General features: G+C 30.1%; 2 protein-coding genes across 3 annotated transcripts; both read left to right on the forward strand.

The window, feature by feature from the left end:
• Nucleotides 1–2,509: 2,509 nt before the first annotated feature.
• On the forward strand, nucleotides 2,510–6,172 carry LOC120264348 (50S ribosomal protein L17, chloroplastic). Of its 2 annotated transcripts, none has more exons than XM_039272156.1 (3): nucleotides 2,510–2,781; nucleotides 4,601–5,010; nucleotides 6,017–6,172. In XM_039272156.1, the coding sequence occupies exons 1-2, from the start codon at nucleotides 2,547–2,549 to the stop codon at nucleotides 5,008–5,010; spliced, it is 645 nt and encodes a 214-aa protein (XP_039128090.1). In that variant the 5' UTR covers nucleotides 2,510–2,546; the 3' UTR covers nucleotides 6,017–6,172. The 2 variants fall into 2 exon arrangements, with proteins under 2 accessions (XP_039128090.1, XP_039128091.1); XM_039272157.1 differs by lacking the exon at nucleotides 6,017–6,172 and adding an exon at nucleotides 5,853–5,994.
• A 16,060-nt stretch (nucleotides 6,173–22,232) lies between these two features.
• On the forward strand, nucleotides 22,233–23,807 carry LOC120264491 (protein LURP-one-related 8-like). The gene is made up of 2 exons (XM_039272304.1): nucleotides 22,233–22,552; nucleotides 23,057–23,807. Exons 1-2 carry the CDS (start codon nucleotides 22,292–22,294, stop codon nucleotides 23,450–23,452), a joined length of 657 nt encoding a protein of 218 aa, XP_039128238.1. The 5' UTR covers nucleotides 22,233–22,291; the 3' UTR covers nucleotides 23,453–23,807.
• The last annotated feature ends 267 nt before the right edge of the window (nucleotides 23,808–24,074 follow it).

Below are 24,074 nucleotides of genomic sequence, written 5' to 3' on the forward strand. Positions count from 1 at the left end.
TTTAACATAAGTGTTTGTGCATTGCCGATGAAAAATAGATCATATGTTGAGTTGAAACTATTTAAAAGAAGTTTGATGAAAAAAAATTATCATATGGTAACTCTTTTATTTTTTGAACAAGGAAGGAAGGAATCATTTTTTTCACAATAATTAAAATTCGTCACTTATTTATTTATAAAAATATAAATTTGAGTTCTAATCTCGTAAGTGAAGTGATACTCTTCGTTGGAGCCAGCAGTATAGCATGGCGTGCCTATCATAGAGGAAAGGAACAACATCATGAGAAAAAAAAAATGAGAACTTCAATTTAAAAAACAAGATAAAGTATTTAATATTACAAATATATCATATCTTTATAAATTTAACTATATCTAGGGGTGACAATAATCTGTTCGGACTCGCCAGCCTGGTTTTGTCCGACCCATAATAAAAAGGGTTTGAACATAAGTTTTGCAAATGCGGGCTGGATCCGAACATGGCTTGGTTGTCCGTATTTAAATCCAGGGTGGGTTCGGACATGAAAATTCGGACAACCGGGTCTTTTCCCCTAAAATTTTAAAAGCCCACAATCTTAGGCCCATTTGTTTTAAGCCTAATCTTCTAAAACTTTCAAACATATATTGTTTTTCATATAAAGACTTATATTTTTGTATGATTTGAGTTGAGTTTTGAATTGTTGACGTCAGTGTTTTTCATTTAATGTGAATTAAATTATTTTTTTATCATTTAATATTTGAGTGAATTTAAAAATAGCTTATAGAATTCGGACAAATTTGGGCATCCGGACAACCCAGTTTTAAAATAAGCCAGGTTTGGATATGTTAAGTTTGTCTAGAGCCTAGTCCGGACACAAGTTTTTCTATTTATATTAGTAGTTATTTGAACCCTGTTTTGTTTGGACCCGGATTTTTACCACCCCAACTATAACAAACGATTCATTCAATTTGACAAACCAACATATCAAGGTAGTGGTTAAAAATAATAAGGTTAGTTGTTCAAAATTTTTAAATCAAATAAACAACCCATACAAAAATATTAAAACGTTAATAAGTACAAATACAAGAAGTACAAATATGAAAAATACTATGGAAACAAAATCCGCTTGAAAACACTATGGGAGATTAGATTACCTAATTGAAGATGGAAGAACAATATATGACCATAAGAAATAACCGCTAAAAAGATCATTCACAAGTGGTCGCAGATCTATCAGCCCAAAATTAGAGAAGTATTCTCAGTTTCTCAATCGCAAAAAACATAAATAAATAAATAAATAAATAAAATTAATGGTGAATTTGCCGCCAAAAACCCTCTCAGCTAAAATTTCTTTAAATCTTGTGTTGTGAATAATAAAATAATAATGTTTTCAAAAAATATATATTGAAATAACAAATTATTAGTAAGTTTATGCATATATATATATATATATATGAGCTTAAGTTATATATAAATGTTCATAAAAAATAAGAGAAAGAACGCAAAAGAGGAGAGAAATAAAGAGCGGGAGTGTTGGGTGGGGCCTAAAGGATCCTTTGGATGATACGTAGAGAAGTTGTTGAATTGCCATTCAATATCTTTGAAAGATATATTGTATAGTAGCATCCCCAAATAGGAAAGGCAAAAACCGAATCGACATGTGGTTTTTGATCCGATCCGCTGCAAATCGGAGGGTGGGACTGGAATTTTTTTTATAACAGGGGATTTTTTTGACCCGTCCATGCTAAAATTTTACATAAATATCCTTATATATCAATATATACATATAATTTTAAAATTTCTCACTTTATAATTCAAATTAAATAAAATTATATTCATTTAATTATGATAGTTATGTATTTTGATTAAATTTATGTATTAATGAACTAAAAATTAGTGAAAATTATTTATTTTTTTATTTTTATCTCAACTCTTGTAAAAACTAGGTAGGGTATGGGTGAGTGTAAAAATTCACTGGCCGGTTATGGCATTGAGAAGTTAAAAAAAGACGAGGTGGGGTGGAGCGAGGCGGGGTGTGAGACAAGATATATGGGAGGTGGGCCAGAACGGGGCGCGGCGCGGAGGGGCGGGGAGTGGCAGAGCCGCCTTGCCCCATTGTTGTCCCTATCTCCAAAATATAACACACATTCTCTCTCTATATATAATTATATATATATATATATATATTAACGTTTAATATTTTTTAAAATATTAAAGTTTTCTAAAGAAATTCAAATTCACCATAGTTTGATTGATATAATCCACATCATAATAAAAAAAAAACATTCAGATCATTAAGTTCATATAATTCATTTCCATACTGCACTGAGTACAAGGCAGGGTGTAAAAATTTCCCGGCTAATCCTCACCGTCATTTCGTTTTGTGATCAGAAAAAAATCAATGATACACAACACGGATCTCAAAGCGCTTTGAACGGCATCCAGCACGTGTATTCCGGTCGTAAGAAAAATCCCTACGATTTAACTTGCAGCTAATCCTCTACTTCGTCACTCTTTCAATCCCCTTATCCATCCGCGCTCGAGCACGAGGGCTTCCCCCGCGCATTCCAATGGCGATGGCTTCTTCATCCTCTCCGGCGCTTTCCATCTCGCCATGGAGCATGGCCTCGCTTCGGTCCGCCCTCCCTTCGATTCCCACGCCTCGCATCCTTTCCCTTCGCTTCTCGTCTCCTGCGGCGCCCTTTCCGTCCTCGTCTCGCCTGAGATCCAGCCACAAGGAGCAGAAACTCTTGCGGTCTTTCACTGGCCTCGCTCCCGATTCCACTCTTATGTCCATGGGCTCTTGTAAGTGCTTTGTTTGGATTCCATCCAATTCAATGCATGTTATGCTTGTTAATTTGATAGTCATATGAATTCCATCTTTCTTTTTGCTTCATTGATCTGCTCCTTTGAATATTCAATGAAGAATTATGATCGCGATTTATTCTTCGCGGATTTGTTTGCTCAATCTCTGCCATGCAGTGTTGAGCTTCATAATTTTACTATTTTCGTGTTTTTTTTTCTAACTCATCATACCAATGAATTTGGTTTGCTATTGATGATTGTTATCTCAAAGTCTGTTTTGCATTAGTACAAGTAATTGAAACATCTGTAATCTATACATGTGGAACTTTAAATGTGGATGTGTCATCCATTTGTTAGATTTACCTCCTGATAAAAGCATATTGAGTCAAAATGTGGCATTGTAAAATGCAGTGCTGGGGCAGCAATATTAATTATTAGCTGCAAATGTACCCATCATCTCGAGCACTGTTTGATTATATTATTTAGTTATCATTTCCATGTCATTTTCATGATGGTCTAGATTATGAATGGAGAAACTAAATTGAAGCAATAGTCACACTTTTTTGAGGCTCAAGCATGAGCATCAAATCATAATTAATCACAATTTATTAAAGTATTTCTGAGGTCGTATCAGAATTTGATGTATATTGTATGGAGCAACCTGATTTTAACCAGTCATACTTGAGGCAGTGAGTACTCTATGATTATTCTGTTCCATTTTGCCCAAGTATTCTTTCATTCAAGGAGCTCTTCCTTTTGCCTGTCATTCAGGACTGTCTACTCTATTCCAGAACCTGCGATGTATGATTATTTGCACCCAAATGCAAGGCCGCACATGATATCATATGAGAAATGTATAGCTAAAGTGCACTCGATTCTATTTGAAGAAGAAAAAGTTTGAGGACTTGTATTCTGCTTTAAGAGATTTAGACTTTCTCCCATATGATTAAGTATTATACATTTATACGAGTTAATTTCACTACTGCTAAAAGAACTATGCTCTTGGTATAGTTTTATCATATTTTCAAAATATAAAAGTTCTGACAAATATGTAAAATATTTCTTCAAAATTTAATTGGCTTTCTTCTGGAATTGATTAAATGATGTTTGAATAATTGGATGTCTTTTCTTGTTGGTTTTGGAATTAGCTTATTACTTACTTTTGAAACTCTTCTGTGGCTACCCTTGATTGAAATCATTTTTTTTTTCAAGTTTTTTTTTTCTTTTTAGAAGATTTGCTTGCCCTACATAAACTCAACCACCTTTTGTATTATTCATCCTTAGAGAACCCATCCTTAGAAGAGTGGCTATATCAGGAGTTGTAAGTTTTCTTCACTCATTCTATGAGGATAGTCAGTTGATGTGAGTAAGGAGGTGAAAGGGACTACAGATGTCATTGTGGTTGAGAATCTGATGAGTAGGAATGACTAGGCAAGAAAAAAATGAGACTGACAATAAGAGAGAACTGGACAAGAATGTGGAGAGAGAACTAATGTGGGTGAGAGAGTTCTGACATGGGGAAAAAAGTGAGAAATAGAGATGAACCAAGAATTTTGATGTTGGGCCTCAATCACTTCCTTACTACCATTTGATTGGGCTTGATCTAGATCAGCATATTAATTGATTAATTACAAGAAGAAATCAATTTTACATTAGTCTATGACAACTAATATGAGATAATGTGAAATTCACAACCCCTCAGCAAAACTATTATTCTCTAAATGGTGAAATTGTAACTATTGAAAAAATAACTGTCCTTAATTTTCCTTTTGATAAATGCATTTCCTATGTGTCATTTCCATATCCTTTGATTCTGCAGATGGTGCTGGCTTTGAGAATGGTTTAAGCATTATTGATAGTGGGTCTAGATTCTATGCAATGCGACATGGAAAACGTGTTCCAAAACTCAATAGGCCCCCAGATCAGCGGCGTGCATTATTACGCGGCCTTACCACACAGCTCTTGAAGCATGGCAGGATCAAAACTACCAGAGCAAGAGCAAGTGCTATGAGGAAGTATGTGGATAAAATGATAACACTAGCCAAAGATGGATCTCTCCATAAGAGGAGACAAGCCTTGGGGTTCATTTACGAAAAGCAGATTGTCCATGCCTTATTTGCTGAAGTCCAGGACAGATATGGTGAACGGAATGGAGGATATACAAGAATTATCAGAACTTTACCAAGGAGAGGAGATAATGCACCTATGGCCTTTATTGAGCTTGTCTAGGTGAACTTACAACTTGTCCCTTTAGAATGGTTGATTTATGCTTCCATCAAAACTAATTGCTGCATGCTAAGTTTTTCTAAAGAAACATTATTTGGTTTGTTCTCATTTACTAGTGCCAACATTTTTTGAAATTACAAGTCTATTCCATGGCAAATGCATTGTCTATTTTACATCTCTCACTATATGTATTAATAAGTGATGGTCTTCCCAGTATGAATTAGCAAGAGTGTTATGCCTGTCCAACTTGAGTATCAAATCTTGTATACACTCTCAATGCTAGTGCTTTAGTTATCTTTCAAGTGCTATGCTTATCCAATTATCCATCCATGCACCTCCCAATGCCATTGCCTGCAATGGAGTATATTAAGTCCCAAACTTGACATAGCCATATCATTTATCTAGATTTCAGTCACATCCTTGAGAGATAAGATAGAACTCTCTAGAAACTTGTTTGATGTGTTAGTTATCCTGCATAATGGAAATTTATTGCTAAATAATTCCACTTGGCCCAGCATTGGCATGCAGTGCAACATATATTTTAGCTTCAGAGAAATAACAATAACAACCATGAAATTTCCTATCAGAACACTGTCATTATTGAGTTCATTCCTCAGTCATCAAGATCGGAATTTTACATTTTGGTCTAGTTAGATCTGTAGCTATGATGCCTCATGTCAGAAGGTATTGATGCGTGGAAGATCATATTGAATTCAGCTTCAACTTTATCCTTCTATACATTTGAATAAAGAATTATTGTCCGAAATCTGCCATGAGGATCAAGATGATTGTTTTTAGTTGCTTTGCTTTTTATCTCATTTTATTCTCTTATTTTCTGTGGGTAGGAGTAAGTTACATGGCCATAACATCAAAAGTAAAGAAGCTGAAATAACGATTGTCTACTTGATCTATTATATGTAAAATATCATACTGTTCAAGAGTACTTTTACCATTAGAAATACACAGTTCAATTTTATTTCTGACTATGTTAATTTTGGGACATCTGCAGCTACTTTTTTTTAATGGATTTTGCATATATTCCTCAATTATTGGGGAACACTGACCAATGTCTCTGCTCCTTGCATGTCTAATTGCCATTGAAAGACCTCTTAAGGTCAGATTTCTGTATTTGTTCTCTTGTTCCTGTTGTTGTACTCTCTTAAAAATTCTGTGAAATTTATTATATCTTCCATCCCTAACTGCTTCTTTTCGGTAGCATGTTCTTGATTCTTGAAAATCTTGTATGAGCAGATTAAGGTTCTTTCACTGGTCAATTTTCAATTTCAATGTGGTTCGTTGTTCATCAGTATTTCTATTACTCAAGGCATCAGTTCAATGGTGCATATTGTGGGTGAAATGCTTGGCAGATGCATGTCCTTCTCATGTGATAACACTTCATTGCAATCACATGCAAGCATCTCAGAGTGGGTGAAGACAGAGGCCTTTTCCTACTACTATTGCTCAGTCTTTCTATTGGGTTTCACTATCAGGCCTATTGAAGGTAGGAAAGAGGGATGAGCACTTGCTTTTGTGCCCAACCTAATGAGTGAGTGATAGGTAGTTTTCATGGCAGGCAATTGGTGGTCCCTTGCTTGGTGCTCTTTTAGTTTCAATCAGTAGATCATACCAGAATCAGGTCTCTTGCCGTACTACCTAGTGGAACAAACAAGCTTTATTAGTGCTTAACTTGGTGTGTTGCAGAGTTGGTCTAGAAACGGCCCCCTAAAAACACCTTAGACTTGACTTTCATGTGTCACAGAATCATGCTTTTGTGGGAATGGTTGGAGTCGGCAAATCCATAGCTTACTTTTTTTTTTGGTGGGATTGAGCATGCATTGCATAGTTTTTAAGGCCACATTCCTATTGATGCTCTCTTTTCCCATGCTTGCTGAAACTTTTGTCTAAAACTTTGAATTGCTGTTATATGTTCTTTTGCTTTCCCTTTACCCTTTAGGCGCCTACTATTTAGCAAGCATGTCATAGTTTCATCATAATTTGCTAATAGCTGAGATATATCTTGCCGACATGGTAAAAGAAATTAGTTTTTGTGGAGTGCTAGGAGTTGATTTTAGTAAATCATTCAGTTGTGGCTTTTTTATATAATTCTTTTCATCATTTGAGAAGATCAGCTTGAGAATTCTACCAGAATACAGCAAAGAGCTGTGGAGATGATTTGATTAGCATGATAGGAAATAATCTTGATGCTTGAGCATCAAATTTTAATTTAATTATTTTCTTATATAGTTTGCATGTCATTTCAGAAGATTATATTGAGATTTCAACCAAAATAAAACAAATAGGTGTCATGATTAAGGACAAACCTTGATACACAGGGACCTAACATTTCCATTCAGTTCTTATCTTCATATATTTTTTGGCTGGTCATGTGGAACAATTAGCTTAAGAATTCCACCTAAATGCAACAATTGCGTGTTAGGATGCTTTTATTAATTCAAAGGGAAGATGGAACAATTAGGGTTTGCATGATATGAACAAATTTTGATACATGAAACATCATTATTAATTCAAAGGGAAGATGCATACAGCCTCCTAACTAGGTGCATGAGAAATAAGATATCTGATTATAGGTTGGGCAGCTGGCTAACATAATGATTATGTCCTTTTTGCCTTGGAGACATCGGTGGCAAGCTTAGGAGGTGATTTTTAGTAAATCATTTTGTCATGGCTTTTTAATATAATTTTGTTTATCATTCAAGAAGATTAGCTTGAGAATTCCACCAGAATACAACAAAGAGCTGTGGAGATGATTTGATTAGCATGATAGGAACATATCTTGATGCATGAGCATCGCATGTCAATCTAGTTCTTTTCTTCTCTAATTTGCACGTCATTTCAGAAGATTAGTTTTAGATTTCAACCAGAAGAAAACAAATAGGTGTCATGATATACACAGAGACTTAACATTTTCATTTTGTTCTTTTCTTTATATATTTTGGCCGGTAATTTGGAACAATTAGCTTTGAAAATTCCACCAAAATACAACAATAGCGCATTAGGATGCTTTTGGTTTGCATCATATGAACAAACCTTGTTACATGAATGAAATATTATTTCTGATTCAAAGGGAAGATGAATACAGCTTCCTAACGTGTGATGCATGAGAGATATCTTATTTTAGGCTGGGCAGCTGGCCAACCTAATGATCATGCCCACCTTTTAGCCTAGAGACACCAGTGACAAGCTTAGCAGTGACCAAACTATACAAGGATCACTAGAAAATATTGAATTAGGTCATCAAGGATTCAATAAATAAATAAAAAATGTGCCCTTTTCCCATCATCTTGATCTTTCCACTTTCTTTATTTGTTTCAGAGTCCCTCTTCGCTTGGACAAGTCTATTGAAATCAATGATGCTTCAAATGGAAGTAGGCTAGTCAACAAGGCATGTGCTCTATTTTTTTCTACAAGGATGACCTGTAACCTAGAAATAGAAATGTTAGTCCAAATAGTGAACATGGTGGCCCACCAGCAAGCTTTGTTGTCCATTTAAATAACAAACAACTTGTTTATATAATATTAGTTTTAGGACTTAAAGTTTTGTTACTTCTTGAAATATTCTCATCCCTATAGAACTAGATCATTTTTTTATTTATTTATAATACGTTGCATGGTTTCTAACTACAATTAATTAGGTGAGCAGATGATTCAATGCTGTCTAGAAAATCAAAATCTCAAAGTCAGTTTGGAAGTTAATTCTATCAACACCATTAGATATCTTTCAACCTCTCCTTTCACAGAAAAAGATTGTGTACAAACCAATAGGTCTCTTGTAGAAACAATTTGAGCAATTATTTTGATCAATGACAATCTAATTTATGTCATATTTTCAACCTGTCCTTATGTCAAATTGGCAACTTGTGTTACGCGTACATCTTAGGAAGTTTAATCATCTCAACATCCAACTGTTTGATTTAAGAGAAATAAACACAAAGCTTAGACTTCATGGTCTTGCTTACGTGTAATTATTATCTCAACAATGTCTATATATCAGTATTAATGCAGATGTTCATTGTAGTCAATCCATTAGAATTTGCAACCAGGGTTAGTCAAGATTATATTACATAGTCTCTATTTGCATCCCATGTATATATAACTTTATTTCAGGTAACTCATATTTACTCACATTCTTTGTACACAACATATGGTAAATTTTTTATTGGTTCATATAATTTTTCAAATAGACCGATTATTCTTCTTTGTATTACTTTTAGATTGGTAAAAAAAAAAATTTCTGACAATATGGACAAGCCATCATCACTCATACATCCACTAAATACTTAATCATATTTTAAGAGAGAGTTAAATCTTTAATCTCTGATATACGAAATAAACTCATTACTATCTGGTTATTGCGCCGGTGGTGCATGATCATATTTTCATTTTTATTGTTTTTATTGTTTAGTTTGTTAGCATTTTATTTCTTATATTTTATTAGTATTTTTTTTATATAAAAACTATTTGTTGTTATCTTTAGTATTCATTGAAATATCTCACTTAGTAGTTAGTCCAATGGCAACCAAGAAAGGTCCAATCTCTAGAATATGTCCACACAAACTGATTTGATTGACAAGACTTTAAAAACAAGCTTTTAACTTTTGTAGATTTTAGAAAATTCAGACATTATTCATCTAATCTAGAATCAATGTTACTTCAGCTTACTAAATTTTCTTGTATCTGCAATAAAGTCATGGAAATCAAAGATTTTTGCCTGTGAAATTAGAGTGAGTCAGGAGTAATTAGTCACCGACCAAGTTACTCTTTTTTTTTTCTAGTTGGTCGGCAAAATAGAATATGTAGTTCCCCTAAAGACAGACATGGACTCCTCAAAATCCCTTCAAAGATCTCATGACTTCATTTTTAGTCCAACTTTGCTTTCTTATCATCCATCTGTGTGACTTATACTCATAGCCTGCTTTCTTTATTTTCAATGGTATGGTTATGTCAATGATTCATTTGTGTGGCAATTAGTTTCTTCTATTCTTCTTTTTATTGTCTAATCAAACTTTATCAATGAAATAAAGTTGATTTATCAAGGTGTGGTGATAATTGGAAAAGAACTGTGTCTTGTTCTTCCTCTTAATTCAGTCACATGTTTAAGTATCCAATTTAACTACCATTTTCTTTTGTGGCTTTAACTAGACCATAAATCACCTCAGCTAAAGTTTGTTCCCTTATTTTTGACTAAGAGATTGATCAAGTTTTTATGACTTTTATTAGCTTCCCTGTAGTCAAAATATGACCACTCTATTTTATAAACTTCGGTTCTTTTTTTCTCCTTTTCATTTTTTTTTATAAGATTGGAGTTATAGTGATTTTCACATCTGAATTACTTAGAGGAGATGATATTTTTTTCCCATGTCAACATTAAATTTGTAGAAATGGATATTTTTGTTATCTAAAAATTTCAACGTCACGTAGATAAGAAATCTATGGGTGTTTGTAGTTGAGCCGTTGGATTCAAATCAGTTGCTAAATCATCCATTTTTTATAAACAGTAATCATCAATAGATGACTGTTATTAAAAAGTAAAAAAAATGGGATACATACAAAATGGTATAAACAGTACTTTCATCGTAATCGTTTGATAATCATTACTATAGCACCCAAAGGAATCACAGCCATCAAAGACTATTTACAACCCCGCGTAAAAAAATAATATAAAGTAACCAATATGACCATTCATCACGTATAAACCAATTAATTTAATCAACGAGTACAATTGTTTTGGTATTGTTTATACACATGTGTACTTCTCTCAATCAAGGTTGTCAGACCCGGCCCGAGTAATGACCCGGCTAAGCCCAAGGGTCAGGGGTCAATGGGTTCGACCAGGTCGAATCGGGATTGAACCGGGGTCAATAATTAAATATAAAAAATATTATAATAATTACTAATTAGCAAATATAATATTAAACCCATAATTATAATACAAAAACCTACTCAAATTTGATATTTAAATTGATAAATTACATTATATACAGTAGAGTTTTCTAATTATGTCATTTATTTTTACATTTTTAAATATTTACAAATTTAATATATTAATATATAATTATCGAACTTCTCTCGGTGTTATTTATTTATTTATTTGTTTATTGATTGATTTTGTTAAAATAGATAAGAAATTTAATTCACTAATTCTTATATCTCAATTGAGTTTTATTTTGTTTTAAATTTTCTTATAAATTAGAATACTTTAATTTTATATTTTTATAATAAAATTACACTCATTTATTGTTTTATTTTTTTAATAAATTAAATTTTTAGAAAGTATTTACATAACACATTTTATTTTTAAATGTTAATTTTTTTGTTTGTATGTTTATGATATATATATATACATATATTGTAATTCTATTTATTGATTATCAATTATAAATTAATATTAATAAATATACACGATTTTGTGGTTTCTAATGAGAAAATAATAATAAATTATTAAATATTTTTTAAAAAAATTAAACATTATGGCCGATTGATCCGGCCAGTGTCAACCGGTTTCCAGTTGAACCGTCCCGGTCACCGGGTTAACACCGGATTTTTTAATACTCGGTTTAATAGGGTATACCAGGGATCGCCACATGGTCGGTTCCCAGTTTTTTCGGTTGAATTGGCCGGGTCGATCTTGGTTGACAACTTTGTTCTCAACTATTCCTTTTGTGTCTGTCTCTTTTTCCTTTTCTCTCTTTTGGTTTTTTTTTTAATTAGTGGACATTCATTTACGTATTACCATGCATATATATACTCCACAAAGTTATTTTTATAATATCATTTCAGCGTTGGAGATGTATGCAACCAATTATAATTTTTTGGGGTGTAAATTATTAATAATAATATAGAGCACAACATCAGATGGAATTATTAAAGTTAGATTGAAATATCTGTGCACAAATAAATGCTTAATCTGACTAAACAAGAGCAAATGCCGGCAAGAGCACTAGACTTGCAATGTAAACATATTTATTAATACTTCTTTATGACCCATTTTTCATATTTTTCTTTCAAAATGTTTGTATTTATATCAAACAATTACAAATTCAAAACAATTGCATTCATGGTCTTATGTACTTGCATGCTTCCAGATAAATTGAAAAGAAACGTGTCATTGCCAACCTTCAATGTAATCAATATATATATATATATATATATGAAAGTGATGTATTTCAAGTTTTGGTATTTGACATGATGTGATATATTTCATCCGGTACAAGTGTTTGTTTTCTTTCCGTAAAAGTCCATTATTGATTGGAAATGGCTGTTCTCTCTTTACTTGATGAGTCATGAATAAGATATTTCTCATTTCTCCTAATTAATCCTTTTTTTTTCTTATTAATCTAGCTTGAAAATGAATCATTTTTAATTTATATATAATTAGTTTTTTTAGAAGTTATACTGAAACTAAACTCTTTTCAGACTTTTCAGTTTCCACGGGAAAGTTGAATTTTGTTGCTGAATATGATAACTATTTGAATTGTATTTGAACAAGTATTTAATTAATGCTAAACAACTTTAGTATTATCCCCAAAAGAAAAAGATAAATGGTTACATGGAAATAGAGATATCACATTTCTCCAAATTTTAAAAATGGTTGAAGTTATTTGTTTGTGTTTTTTAATAAAATGAACAAGTGATCCTTTATATATATATATATGTATGTATGTATGTATGTATATACCTTTAGGAAAAAGGTATGCTAATATTTTATTGTGATAAAACAACAATAACAACAACAACAAATCATTAACGTTAATTATTTGAGATTTTTTTTCTACGTTGCTTTATTAACAGTGAAAGGACAAGATAAATTAAAATAGTTTGTCATATTATTATGTAAATTATTGTTTAATATTTTTTATAACTTTGTTTTTTTCTATAATTTTCTATTTTTTTATGTGGGTCATTTTCAAATTGTCCAAAGAACTACTCCTTAATTTGTTTACTAATAAGTAGTAAGTGAAATTTATTTGTTTAGTCATAAATAGTAAGTGAAATTTATTATTATTATTTTTTTTTAGTATGTTGTTGTATGGAGATATATATTTTTTTTTAATGAATAAATCATAACTTTATTGTAAAATAAAAACTAAAAACAAAATCAAGGGCTACAGCAAAAAAACAACAAAGCAAAAAATTAGATCACCTAAAGTAAAACTCCGCTAGAAAAAACCAATAGAACCAACAAAAAAAAACAAAATGAATAAAGGAGAACATCAACGGACCAACTACAGGAGTGATGGAAAGCCGCAAAGCTCAAACTAAACTGCAGGGAGGAGATGTTTTTAACACATTAAGGGGCCGTTTGGTTGGCAGTAATGTTTGCACATTACCGTCTGTTACGTGGTAATCTTTTCACATTACCATGTTTGGATTATTAGTGGTAGTAATATCGATAAGAATCATGATTATTAACCCTGAAGATTACAAGAAACTTGGTAATCCCATTACCACCAAAATAGGTGGCTATGTTGGATTACCAGTGGGTGTGAATCGAAATATTTTTGGACAAATATGCCCTTTATTTAAAAATAATAATTTTTCATACTTTATTTGTTGGATAAAAAAATTAAATTTAAATAACATTATTTTTTTGGAATATGTTTAGCTTTCGAAAAATTTAATTTTTTTATCCAAAATTTTATTTTTATTTTTAAATTTAAACTTGCATAAAAATAGTAGACACAAGGGTATTTTTTGGGGAATTTAGAATATTACCAAGTTTATTACTATGTAACATGAGTTTCCAACCAAACATGATTATCATGAATTACCACAACATTTCTGGGCATATAACATTCCCAATCTTATTACCATGGTAATCTCGTTACGTAATAATATATTATTACCGCGAACCAAACGACCCCTAATGTTCAAGTCAAGACAAAGGGGGGTGGGGTAAAGAAAGTAAAGAAAAGGAGAGGTTTGGGTAAGGATCACATTTGTGAATGGACAAGAACTCACTGTTAAGTTCTCAAATCAAACTCAAACACCATTATATACAAATATCTATCTATATATATTTTTCAAACCTTAGTAAAAAGTTGTGTTGACAACTAATGTGATTACTATGGTGAAAAATAATATTTCTTTAATAAAATTACTTAATAATATAAATATTTATATTAACAAAACGCATATAATTATTTTATAATATATAAATTTTAATTATTAAATATTTTTTTTATTGGTAGAGTTTGGTGAGGGAAAAAAAAAAATCTAATTTTGTACAGTAAAAATAAATCAACATAGATCTAAGTCTTAGAGAGCAAACCATAAATGATTTAAAAAATACAAATGCTCGAAGTTGAATATGACAGTGTATCATTAGCTTACGCCAACTCTTTGAATTGAATTCTTTTTTTTTTTTAAATAAAAAATTACATGAAACTCATCTTCACAAAAAATTTAATAGCAATATTAGGTGATGGTAATTTTAATTTAATTCTTGATGTAAAGTGAAAGTTACTGATAGTTTTTAATATCAATCATTGTGATTTTCTTTATATTTGACTGAATCATATAGATTTTAATTAATGTTGTAAAGTGAATATTTATTTTCAACTCAATTGATTATAATTACAACAGTAAGGTCCTCTTTAATAATTATTAAAAAGCATGAAAAGAATGGTTCAAACTGACCAAAGAACAATCTACCACACCTATAAAAATCTATATTTTGATTTGGTCAAGTGATAATATCAACCACAGACTTCATTATTTTAAAATATATCGACAATTAAATCATATATATTAAACAAAGTCTAACCAAATCAGTACTATTTGATAAATTTCATAAAGAAACAAAACTTACAAAAAAAAATTAAGCACGGGTATATGGGTAAAATTGTCATTTAAAAAAAAAATCAAATGCATAGGTACATATTTTTTGCATAGAGATTTAATTTGATATTTATATAAAATTAAGATTTGTTTATAATTGTCATGAAGTGTGAGGTTGAAATGGGTATTATTTTAAAATTTTTTAAAAAATTATCGAAATATACAAAATAACAAAATTTAATAAAATTAGAAAATTGAATTCAGTATCTTTTCATTATTATTAACACAATAAAGCATAATAGTTATAGAAATTATTTCCATAAAACTTCAATGACAATATATATATATTAAAATTAAAAATTAAATATTATAATTATTGAAGTATATTTTAATAAAATTTTATTTTAAACCTTAAAATTTATGGTCATAACTAATTAAACCATATAGTTTATATAAATTTTAATTAAACCTCTAATCACAAATTGTGCCACTGTCACAAATAGAAAAATAAATAATAATAATAATAATAATAATAATAATAATAATAATAATTACCATGAAATAATAAATTTCAAATCTAAAACAAACAAAACTTAAAACGCAATTAGAGATGGCAATTTGTACCCTACCCGACGGGTATACCCGTACCCATACCCGGTCAAAGAGGGTATTACCCTCTTACCCTCTTTCGACCGGGATGCGTACGGTAAGAGATACCCATTAGTTTTTTTGAGTGCGAGGTCGGGTAAGGATATGCCCCTACCCCTATTCGCATTCTTACCCTTACCCTTACCCGTTGAAGAGTGCGTGAAAACCCTGCACTGCACTTACCCCTCTTATATATATATATATATAATTAATTTTTTTATTAAACCAAACATTTACTCACAATTTACTCAATATCTATTTTTCATGGTGATTAATTTGAAAAATAATACTTCAAATTTTTCTCTTAATATATTATTTTTAAATTTTTATTTAATTTCTATATTTATATTTGATAATATTATCAAAATTGAATTTTTAGATATATATTAAAAAAATCATAATTAAATTAAAAAAAATAAACAAATATAAAAAAATAATGTTATAATAATTTATTCTATAAATTATAAGAACATCCCCGAAAAAAATAAGATACTTAATAAAAAAAATCAATTGGATATAACTTATGAGAATTACTTTATAATGTTTTTTTATATTTAAAAATCTTGCTAGATATTTATAAAATTTGAAGTTTATATAAAAATATAAATAGTAGATATATGAAAAAATTTTAAACAAAAACCAAGATGGTTAAACATGAACAAAACAAAAGGTAGAGTTACCATTGAGTCACTAAATAGACGTCATTTTTATGTGATTACATAATTTAAGATAAACAAATATATATCAACTCAGTAATTTTTGAATTTATAGACATGTGTTTAAAAGATTGTAATATAATGTATAATTAATTTATTTTTTTATTATTATTTAAATTTAATTTGATAATTTGAACAATCCCAGAAGCTGAGTACTCTGCAGGGTAAGGGTAAGGGTATGATTTTTTACCCTCGAAGGGTACTAGTAAAGAATGCAGGGTATGGGGTAGGGGTTACGGGTACGGGTGAGGGTTTTGGCATACCCTACCCATACCCTACCCGTTGCCATCCCTAAACGCAATCAAGGACCAGACCTTTAAACTTTGACGTTTTGAGTAATTTTATCATAAACATTTAAATTTAAACATAAATATATTATTTTAAATAATAAATAAATAAATAATTATAAATTTTTATTTTTGTTTTTTGAATTTATTATTATTATTATTTTAAAAAAATAGCTAGATAAACCAAAAAATTTAAAAAAACTAAAAATGACAGTACAACTAATAACAGTACAACTAAAAAATAAGTACATACACGTACTTATGACGTCCACCGATTTTTTGAATTTATTTAATTATTTGTTTTTCAACGTTATCTTTTATATTTTTATTAAAAAAAAATATTAGTATTCATTATCATCATCATCCAAAGTGTGCCCTCTCTTTGGCACTTTACCCCCACCCACAAGTGAGACAACGAATCCTTTTTCTCTTTTTATTTATTTATTTATTTATTTTAAATCCTTCTATTTTTCCCTTGAGTTCAATCATCATATTATAATGGGGTCCACAACATGGGAATAATTTTCCACACCTCTCTTTCTTTCTTTCTTTCTTTTTCTCTGATTATTATCTCTTTGCATTCATATCCTTTAGTTTTCTTAATTTCAAAACATTCCATTGGCTCATTCAGTGGACTATATATAATTATAAATATATGTGTGTGTAACATAAAGGGCCCCACACTTGGCCGACATTCTTTATTTTAACCAATTACATAATGCCACGTAGATAAAGTTATTGTCCCTGATAGGCCGCCTAGAGACTTGTCACACTCCCTCTATATACTTCCACTCTTTATAGTTTTTTAGCTAGTCCACTTTTGCAACTCTGTCTTTCTAGATGGACCACAAATGAGCAATTAGATTTAAATGGTTGGAATTTTATAAATAATTCAATCATTATGAAAATAGGATTTAAACAAAATAAAATAAAATTGATAATTGATCACCGGTTATAAATGCGTAGGTCAGTTAAAAGTGCGTGGGTTGGATAATCAATTTCCACCCTGTATACACATATATGTTTTGTCCGTATTTATCACAATAATAATAATTATAATGTAATAAGAAATCATATTATTTTTTTTATAAATCATAAAAAATGACTACTAGATAAAAAAATCATTTATTTATTGATTTATAAAACCCATTGAAAGAACAAATATTTAACGATTAGAGTAGTTTAAAAACAAATGACAAATATTATATGTTTATAAACACATTAATAAAAAGTTACATTAAGTGAAGTGTACCAACAAACCATTTGAATTAGAAATTCTTTTTTTTTAGAGCATAATTAGAAGTTTGGGGCAGTTCAAAGTGCAACTTATATTTGATTAATAATAATAATTGCCATTTTATGACCTTGTGTATTACTATTTATTTCATATATACCCTTCCACCAAAAATACATTATTGAACCTTTCATGGTCTAGATTGTAGTTGAAACATCCCTTTAATTGAAGATGATAACAATAAATTGTTATACATCCCAATGTCTAAATATACCAACAAAATCAAAATCACTATCAAATACCACAGATTATATATTTTATTGATAAACATAATTTTATTTATTATCAATTTCAATCATATGACTCAGGCTGCTAAATGCAATCATCCATATATAATTTCTTGGGATCACTCCCAAAATTAAATAAGCATCAAATAAATTATAAATGTCTTGAATGTTACTAAAGGCATTTAAATGTGGAAACAGGAATCTAATCCGTACAAGTGTTTGATCTAATGTTTTGTACTTAAAACTATTTATTTATTATTTGTATTTTTTTAGTTAATATTTCACTATACCAAAGATTAATTTTTAATTCAATGTTCTCCATGCACTCATTCATGCATCTAGAAAATCATATATTTTTAATCCTACCAATGCCATTCATTATAACTTTTTTTTATATTGAAATAAAACCCTTCATTAATTAAAAATTCACAAATTTAGCAATCTAGATACCATCTAATAATACAAACAGGATCATATTGATGATAGTAAGACTAGCATATAAAGAATCAATGAGTAGTCAATAAATAATCAAATAACATTTACATCAACCTCCTAATATAAATATATTAAGACTAATTCATACATGTCTTTTTCATTAATCCAATCCTAATTACATATATAAACATATAAATCTATGTATCAAACCTATGTAATTAGTGTTTTCATTAATTTTAAACCATGTTTTTCAAGGTCAATTATTTAATTTTTAAAATTGTTAAAATTTTAATTTATTTTTTTGGATGATAGTGATTGGCTTTAATTGTTTAATGCCGGCCCCTCTCTCTCATTCATTTGATCAAATGAAGTCATGCCATCTTTAATCCAATGAATGAATATTTTTGCTTATGATTAGCCATATTAATCCAAGAAGATAAAGATAAATTGTTTTCTTAATTAATTAATTAATTAACTATGTTATACTCCCCCTCTAAAACTAAGCTTTATAATTATAATAATTATCATCTTCAAACCATTCTTTTCCCATCACCATCATGGTCCTAATTCCCCCCTTCTTATTGGTTAAATATTCCGATCTCCACTTACCATTAACTTTATAATCATTAATGCATCTATATACAATTATTATATGATCTTTGAGGAGTTTTTAAATCAATTTAGGAAAAAAAAAAGTAGTGGTCAAGGTTTCCCAAGAGATAAATACTCTCAACCAAAGAGTTTGACTTGTGACTTGATTGAGTGGTACTTTACCTTAATTAATTAACATGATTATCTTCTTCATGATGATGTTTAGTAAGTTTAATTACAAGTTTACTTTGTGATTAGCACTTCATCTCTTTTTAATACAAGTGTGGCTTATCCACTATTAAAAAACACCCCCCCAATGTAGTGACTTGATCTAACTTAATTAACTTAATTAGAGTGTGCATTATTATTAATGGTGAATGTGTCTTTAGGCTTATGCTTTGCATATTTAATTATAATATATATATATATATATATATATATTGAACATGAAGAGTAATTAATGAATGTATTCCAAATTTTGAGAAAGGGACAAATAGATGTTCTTGATTGAGATTGGAAGCTAATAAGAGTTTAATAATATGCTTAAGGATATATAATATTTTGTATTATGTTAGCTTTGGATTTATCCAACCATAGGATGGAAAGGTACTCGCTTAATCATATGTCAATTGGGTAAATTAAGGACTTGTTGTCCACTAAACTTTTAACTTGTCAAATGGTGATTTTATTATTATATTTTTTTATGTTTTATTATATAATTGGCGGCAACCGCCTCAACTATATGATTAGTACTGTAATTTTCATATAAATTTTAACTAAGATTTTTTTAATCATATTGATATGTTCAATCTAAACATTTTAAATAATCTGAAAATTAAGGAACATGTATATGCTGTCCAATATTTATTTAATTAGATATTGTCACCTATAAAATGTATTATATATATATATATATTATTAATATAATTGTATAATTTGTTTGGAGAGAACTTTACAAAATAATTTTAAAATATTTTTAAAAATAATATTTTATTACAATTAAGTCTTTGTTTGCATTAAAAAAATAATTTAATCATATATGCTAGAGATCGTGATTCCCACGTTTTGATGGATTATGATGTTAATAAACTTAAGTTTCATGGAAAATGAATAGAGAGGGTTATAGATGTAAAAATTTATCTTTTCCATTAGATCACTTTAGTTAAACAAAATGAGAAAACGAAAACAATTTTTAATTTTTAATTTTTTTTTGAAATAAATGTGGATAAATCACAACTTTATTTTAAAAAAAAAGATAGAGAATATAAGATAAAAGCTCTCATCAGAAGTGAGGAGAATAACTAAGAACGACAGGAAAATAAAATACAAGGAGAAAAGAAGCTGGGAAGGCGGAAGACACCATCTGGTCTCTCAGGCATGCCCAAACCATCAAAAGGAGCAACTACTCCTGCGCAAGATCAGGGTCCTATTCTCCAGCGAGATTTGAGGTTCTAGCGTTAAAGAAATTAAGGGAACGCTTAATTTTCTGAGAAGCTTCAGTAATAGATGGCTGCTGACAATCAGCTGCAGTTGAGAAGCAAGAGAGAAGCATATTAGCAGTTTTAATAAAAATATTGTAAAGCAATAAAGCAGTCAGGGTCCGATTCTCTTTTTTACATCTTTTTAACTTCCGTGAGTTCATATATATTGCAAGTCATAATTAAATGAGTGAGTTTTTGTATTAGTTTATGTCTGAATAGAGTAGAAGATATCGAAGAGATTAAAACATAGAAAATTAAATGATGAAAGGCGTTGAAACTTTATAAACTAAATGGTTTCTAAAAGTTGTGCTTAGAATATTAATGACAATGTTTTTATTTTTTAAATAAGTTTTATAGAAGAGTTTATGAAATTTATTATTTTATAATTAAATTTTCTTTGATTTTTTTTTTTTTCCTAGTGAGTATTGTTTTATTTATGTACAATTGTTTTATTCATTTCTCATAAATATTATGTGCATGATATTTACAATTTAGTTAATTAAAATACTTTATTTGTATTTGGAGTTATATATTTATATATAATATTGCCCAAAACTATTAAGATTATATAAAAAAAAAACTACAGACAAAGAAAATTTATCTAGGTTATGATAAATTATAAGAATATAGATTGATTATGGAGCAAATAAAAAAAAAGACAGACAAACCAAAATGAGTGCAAAGTGTGCCACTAATTTTTATATTATAATAATTTTGAATTAATTTATTCGTTGGATGGTTAAATTCCAACATAAAAACTAAAAATTATGAGAATAGAAACATTGTAAATATTTATATATATTAGTAAATTTTATCTACTAATTCTAAGACACAATTTTAAGATTAATATATATATATATATATTAAAAATCTTATGACACATAAATTCATCATTTTTTTAATAATAATGTATATTATATTTTTTCTGTTATCTTCGCCAAATAAGAGTTTACATTAAGAAAATTAAAACTAAATAAGTAGACAAAATTTTTATAATATAATTTTTTATGGCCTACGACTCTACAATTATTTTAGAACCATAACCCACTCAAAAATATTATGTTACACAACAAATTTTTTTATTTTAAAAACCAATCTAAACCAGTATTAATTATATTTTTATTTTTAAAAAAACTCAACTTAAATTTCCAATCATTTGATAAGGAAATATATATATATATACACACATCTTATCATGTGCCCATAACATATCTAGCTTGTCCAAAATCATGCATCCAAAAAAATAAAAATAAAAAAATAAAAAAATAAATTAAACATTAAAAAACCATAATTTTCTTGATATCTATCAAACAAGAACCGACTCTTTTACTAATTTACCCCTCTGCTCCTTTATTAAAAAAATGCAACAAATTCTAAGGGTTCACAAGCAAAAACTCCATTTTTTAAACAATATTTTTATCTAGATATTTTCTTCTTCTCCTTTAAATAAATAAATAAATAAATAAACAACACGTGCCGGGCCCACCACAAGAAGACCCAATAATTCATCACAGAACCGTCTAAACGATTTTTTAACCCCTAGGTCACTTTCTCCTTCCACGTGGCATCATCTCATCCACAAGCCCATTCTCAACCCGCGTTTGCAAAGTCCTCGGGCTTACAACCATCACGTGACGTCTTCTCCGCACGTGCTGTAAATTCTCTCAAACTCCAGGGGCATTATCGTCCACTAATCACATTTATTCATTTATATACCCCTTTCATACCCCATCTTCTTCTTCACATTCTCTCTTTCTCCATCGTCTTCTTCCGATCTCGAAAGCGAGTTCTCGACGGTTCTCGATTGATGACGAAGATCCATCCCAATGCTCCGGTGCTCGATTCGCCTCGCCCTGCGGCTCCCGGCCGGCGTTCTTCTCCGGAGGAGGCGAGCGTTGAGGCGTTGACGGTTTGGCGCCGATCGCTGCTTCTCAACGGGAATGGGTTCACGGTGTTCGATGCGAAGGGGAATCTCGTGTTCCGTGTTGATAACTACGCGTCTGGGAACAAGGGCGAGATCGTTCTCATGGACGCTTCTGGGAAATCATTGCTCACTATTCGCCGAAAGGTATATATTGATCTTCTTCTCTAAGTCTTCCAGATTTCAGCTTCATTTTCAGATTCGAATAATTTTTTTCAAATTTTTAGAATTTTTTTTGTTTGTTTGTTTGTTTGGGTGATATTGAGCTCTGTTTTGAGATTTTTGAGTTCTAGGGATTTCAAAATCTTTATATATTTAATTTTAATTTTTTATTTTTTTTATTTTGATGTGCGTTTTAGATCTGGTTTTTACTTTTTAATCATATATATATAAATTTACAATATGTGAACTACTAGACCTTGTTTGGATGAGTGTTAAGAGTCATAGTTGACTTGTTTTTTTTTTTTTTATTTATGTTTTAATTCTCTGAAAAAAATAGTTTTTTTATAATTAATAAGCTATTTTACTTATATTTGAATTTAAATACATATTACAAAAATGAAGAAAAAAAAACTCATTTCCTTTCATTAATACCACATTGTTTTTCAATTTATTATTATATATTAAAAAGAAAAGAGTCAAACTTCGCAGAAGCTAAGCTTATCAGAGCAATGGCTGATCTACGAGGGAGACGAAGCCACAAAGCCACGCTTCTCCGTGAAAAAGAACGTGAGCCTTATCCAGCCCAAATCTCTCGCCCACGTCTCCTCGTGTAGCAGCAGCAGCAGCAGCAGCAGCGGCAGCAGCAGCAGCTCGTGCGTGCACTACGACGTGGAAGGGTCGTACTCGAAGCGGTGTTGCATGATCTACAACGATAAGCGTCGACCACTGGCTGAGATTCGCCGGAAAGAGTCGGTCCCTGGCGTCTCCTTCGATCTTGACGTGTTTCGTTTGCTGGTATTCCCTGGCTTTGACTCGGCCATGGCCATGGCCATTGTTATACTTCTTGAACAGATGTATGGCTCTAGGGGTGCTCTCAGAGGATGATGATCCAAACAAAGCTATTATTTTGTATAATTAAAAAGAAATATAAATAATAATTTAAAAAAAGAAAAAAAAGAAAAAGAAAAAAAAAAAAACTTGTGATGATGGGTAGAGACTAGAGAGAGGATAGGCATAGAGAGAGGTAATAAGGTATAGCCTATTGAGGTTTTTGTGTGTGTGTGTGTGTGTGTGTGTGTGTTGGAATAGTCTGCCTTTTATTGTGTGGTTTTGCCTTTTTTAATAAACCATGCAATGATAAAAGGCAAAACATACATGAATGTAAAAAGGGTTCAGTGTTTCTTTTCTTTGGTTGTGAAGTTTTAGAATTAAAAAGTAGATTTTGCCGTCTTTTTTACCATTTCGTTTGTGTTTGTGTTTGTGTTTGTGTGGCATGGAAGAGCGAATTGCTAATATTTGCTTAAAATATTTGTATATTTCTTGTATAGTTTTTGTGATTAGAAGTTATTTTAGGAATTTAATGAAAAATGTTTTTTTAGTTATTGTTTAGTATAGGACTATACAAGTGGTTTATACCATATATATTCACAATTAACCAATTTTTTTAAGGTGTATGGAAACAAAAATTTTCAAACTCAAATATAAAAATAGAGGAACTAGCTAGTTT

The sequence above is a fragment of the Dioscorea cayenensis genome, chromosome 7 (assembly GCF_009730915.1).
Source record: "Dioscorea cayenensis subsp. rotundata cultivar TDr96_F1 chromosome 7, TDr96_F1_v2_PseudoChromosome.rev07_lg8_w22 25.fasta, whole genome shotgun sequence".
Lineage (NCBI taxonomy): Eukaryota > Viridiplantae > Streptophyta > Magnoliopsida > Dioscoreales > Dioscoreaceae > Dioscorea > Dioscorea cayenensis.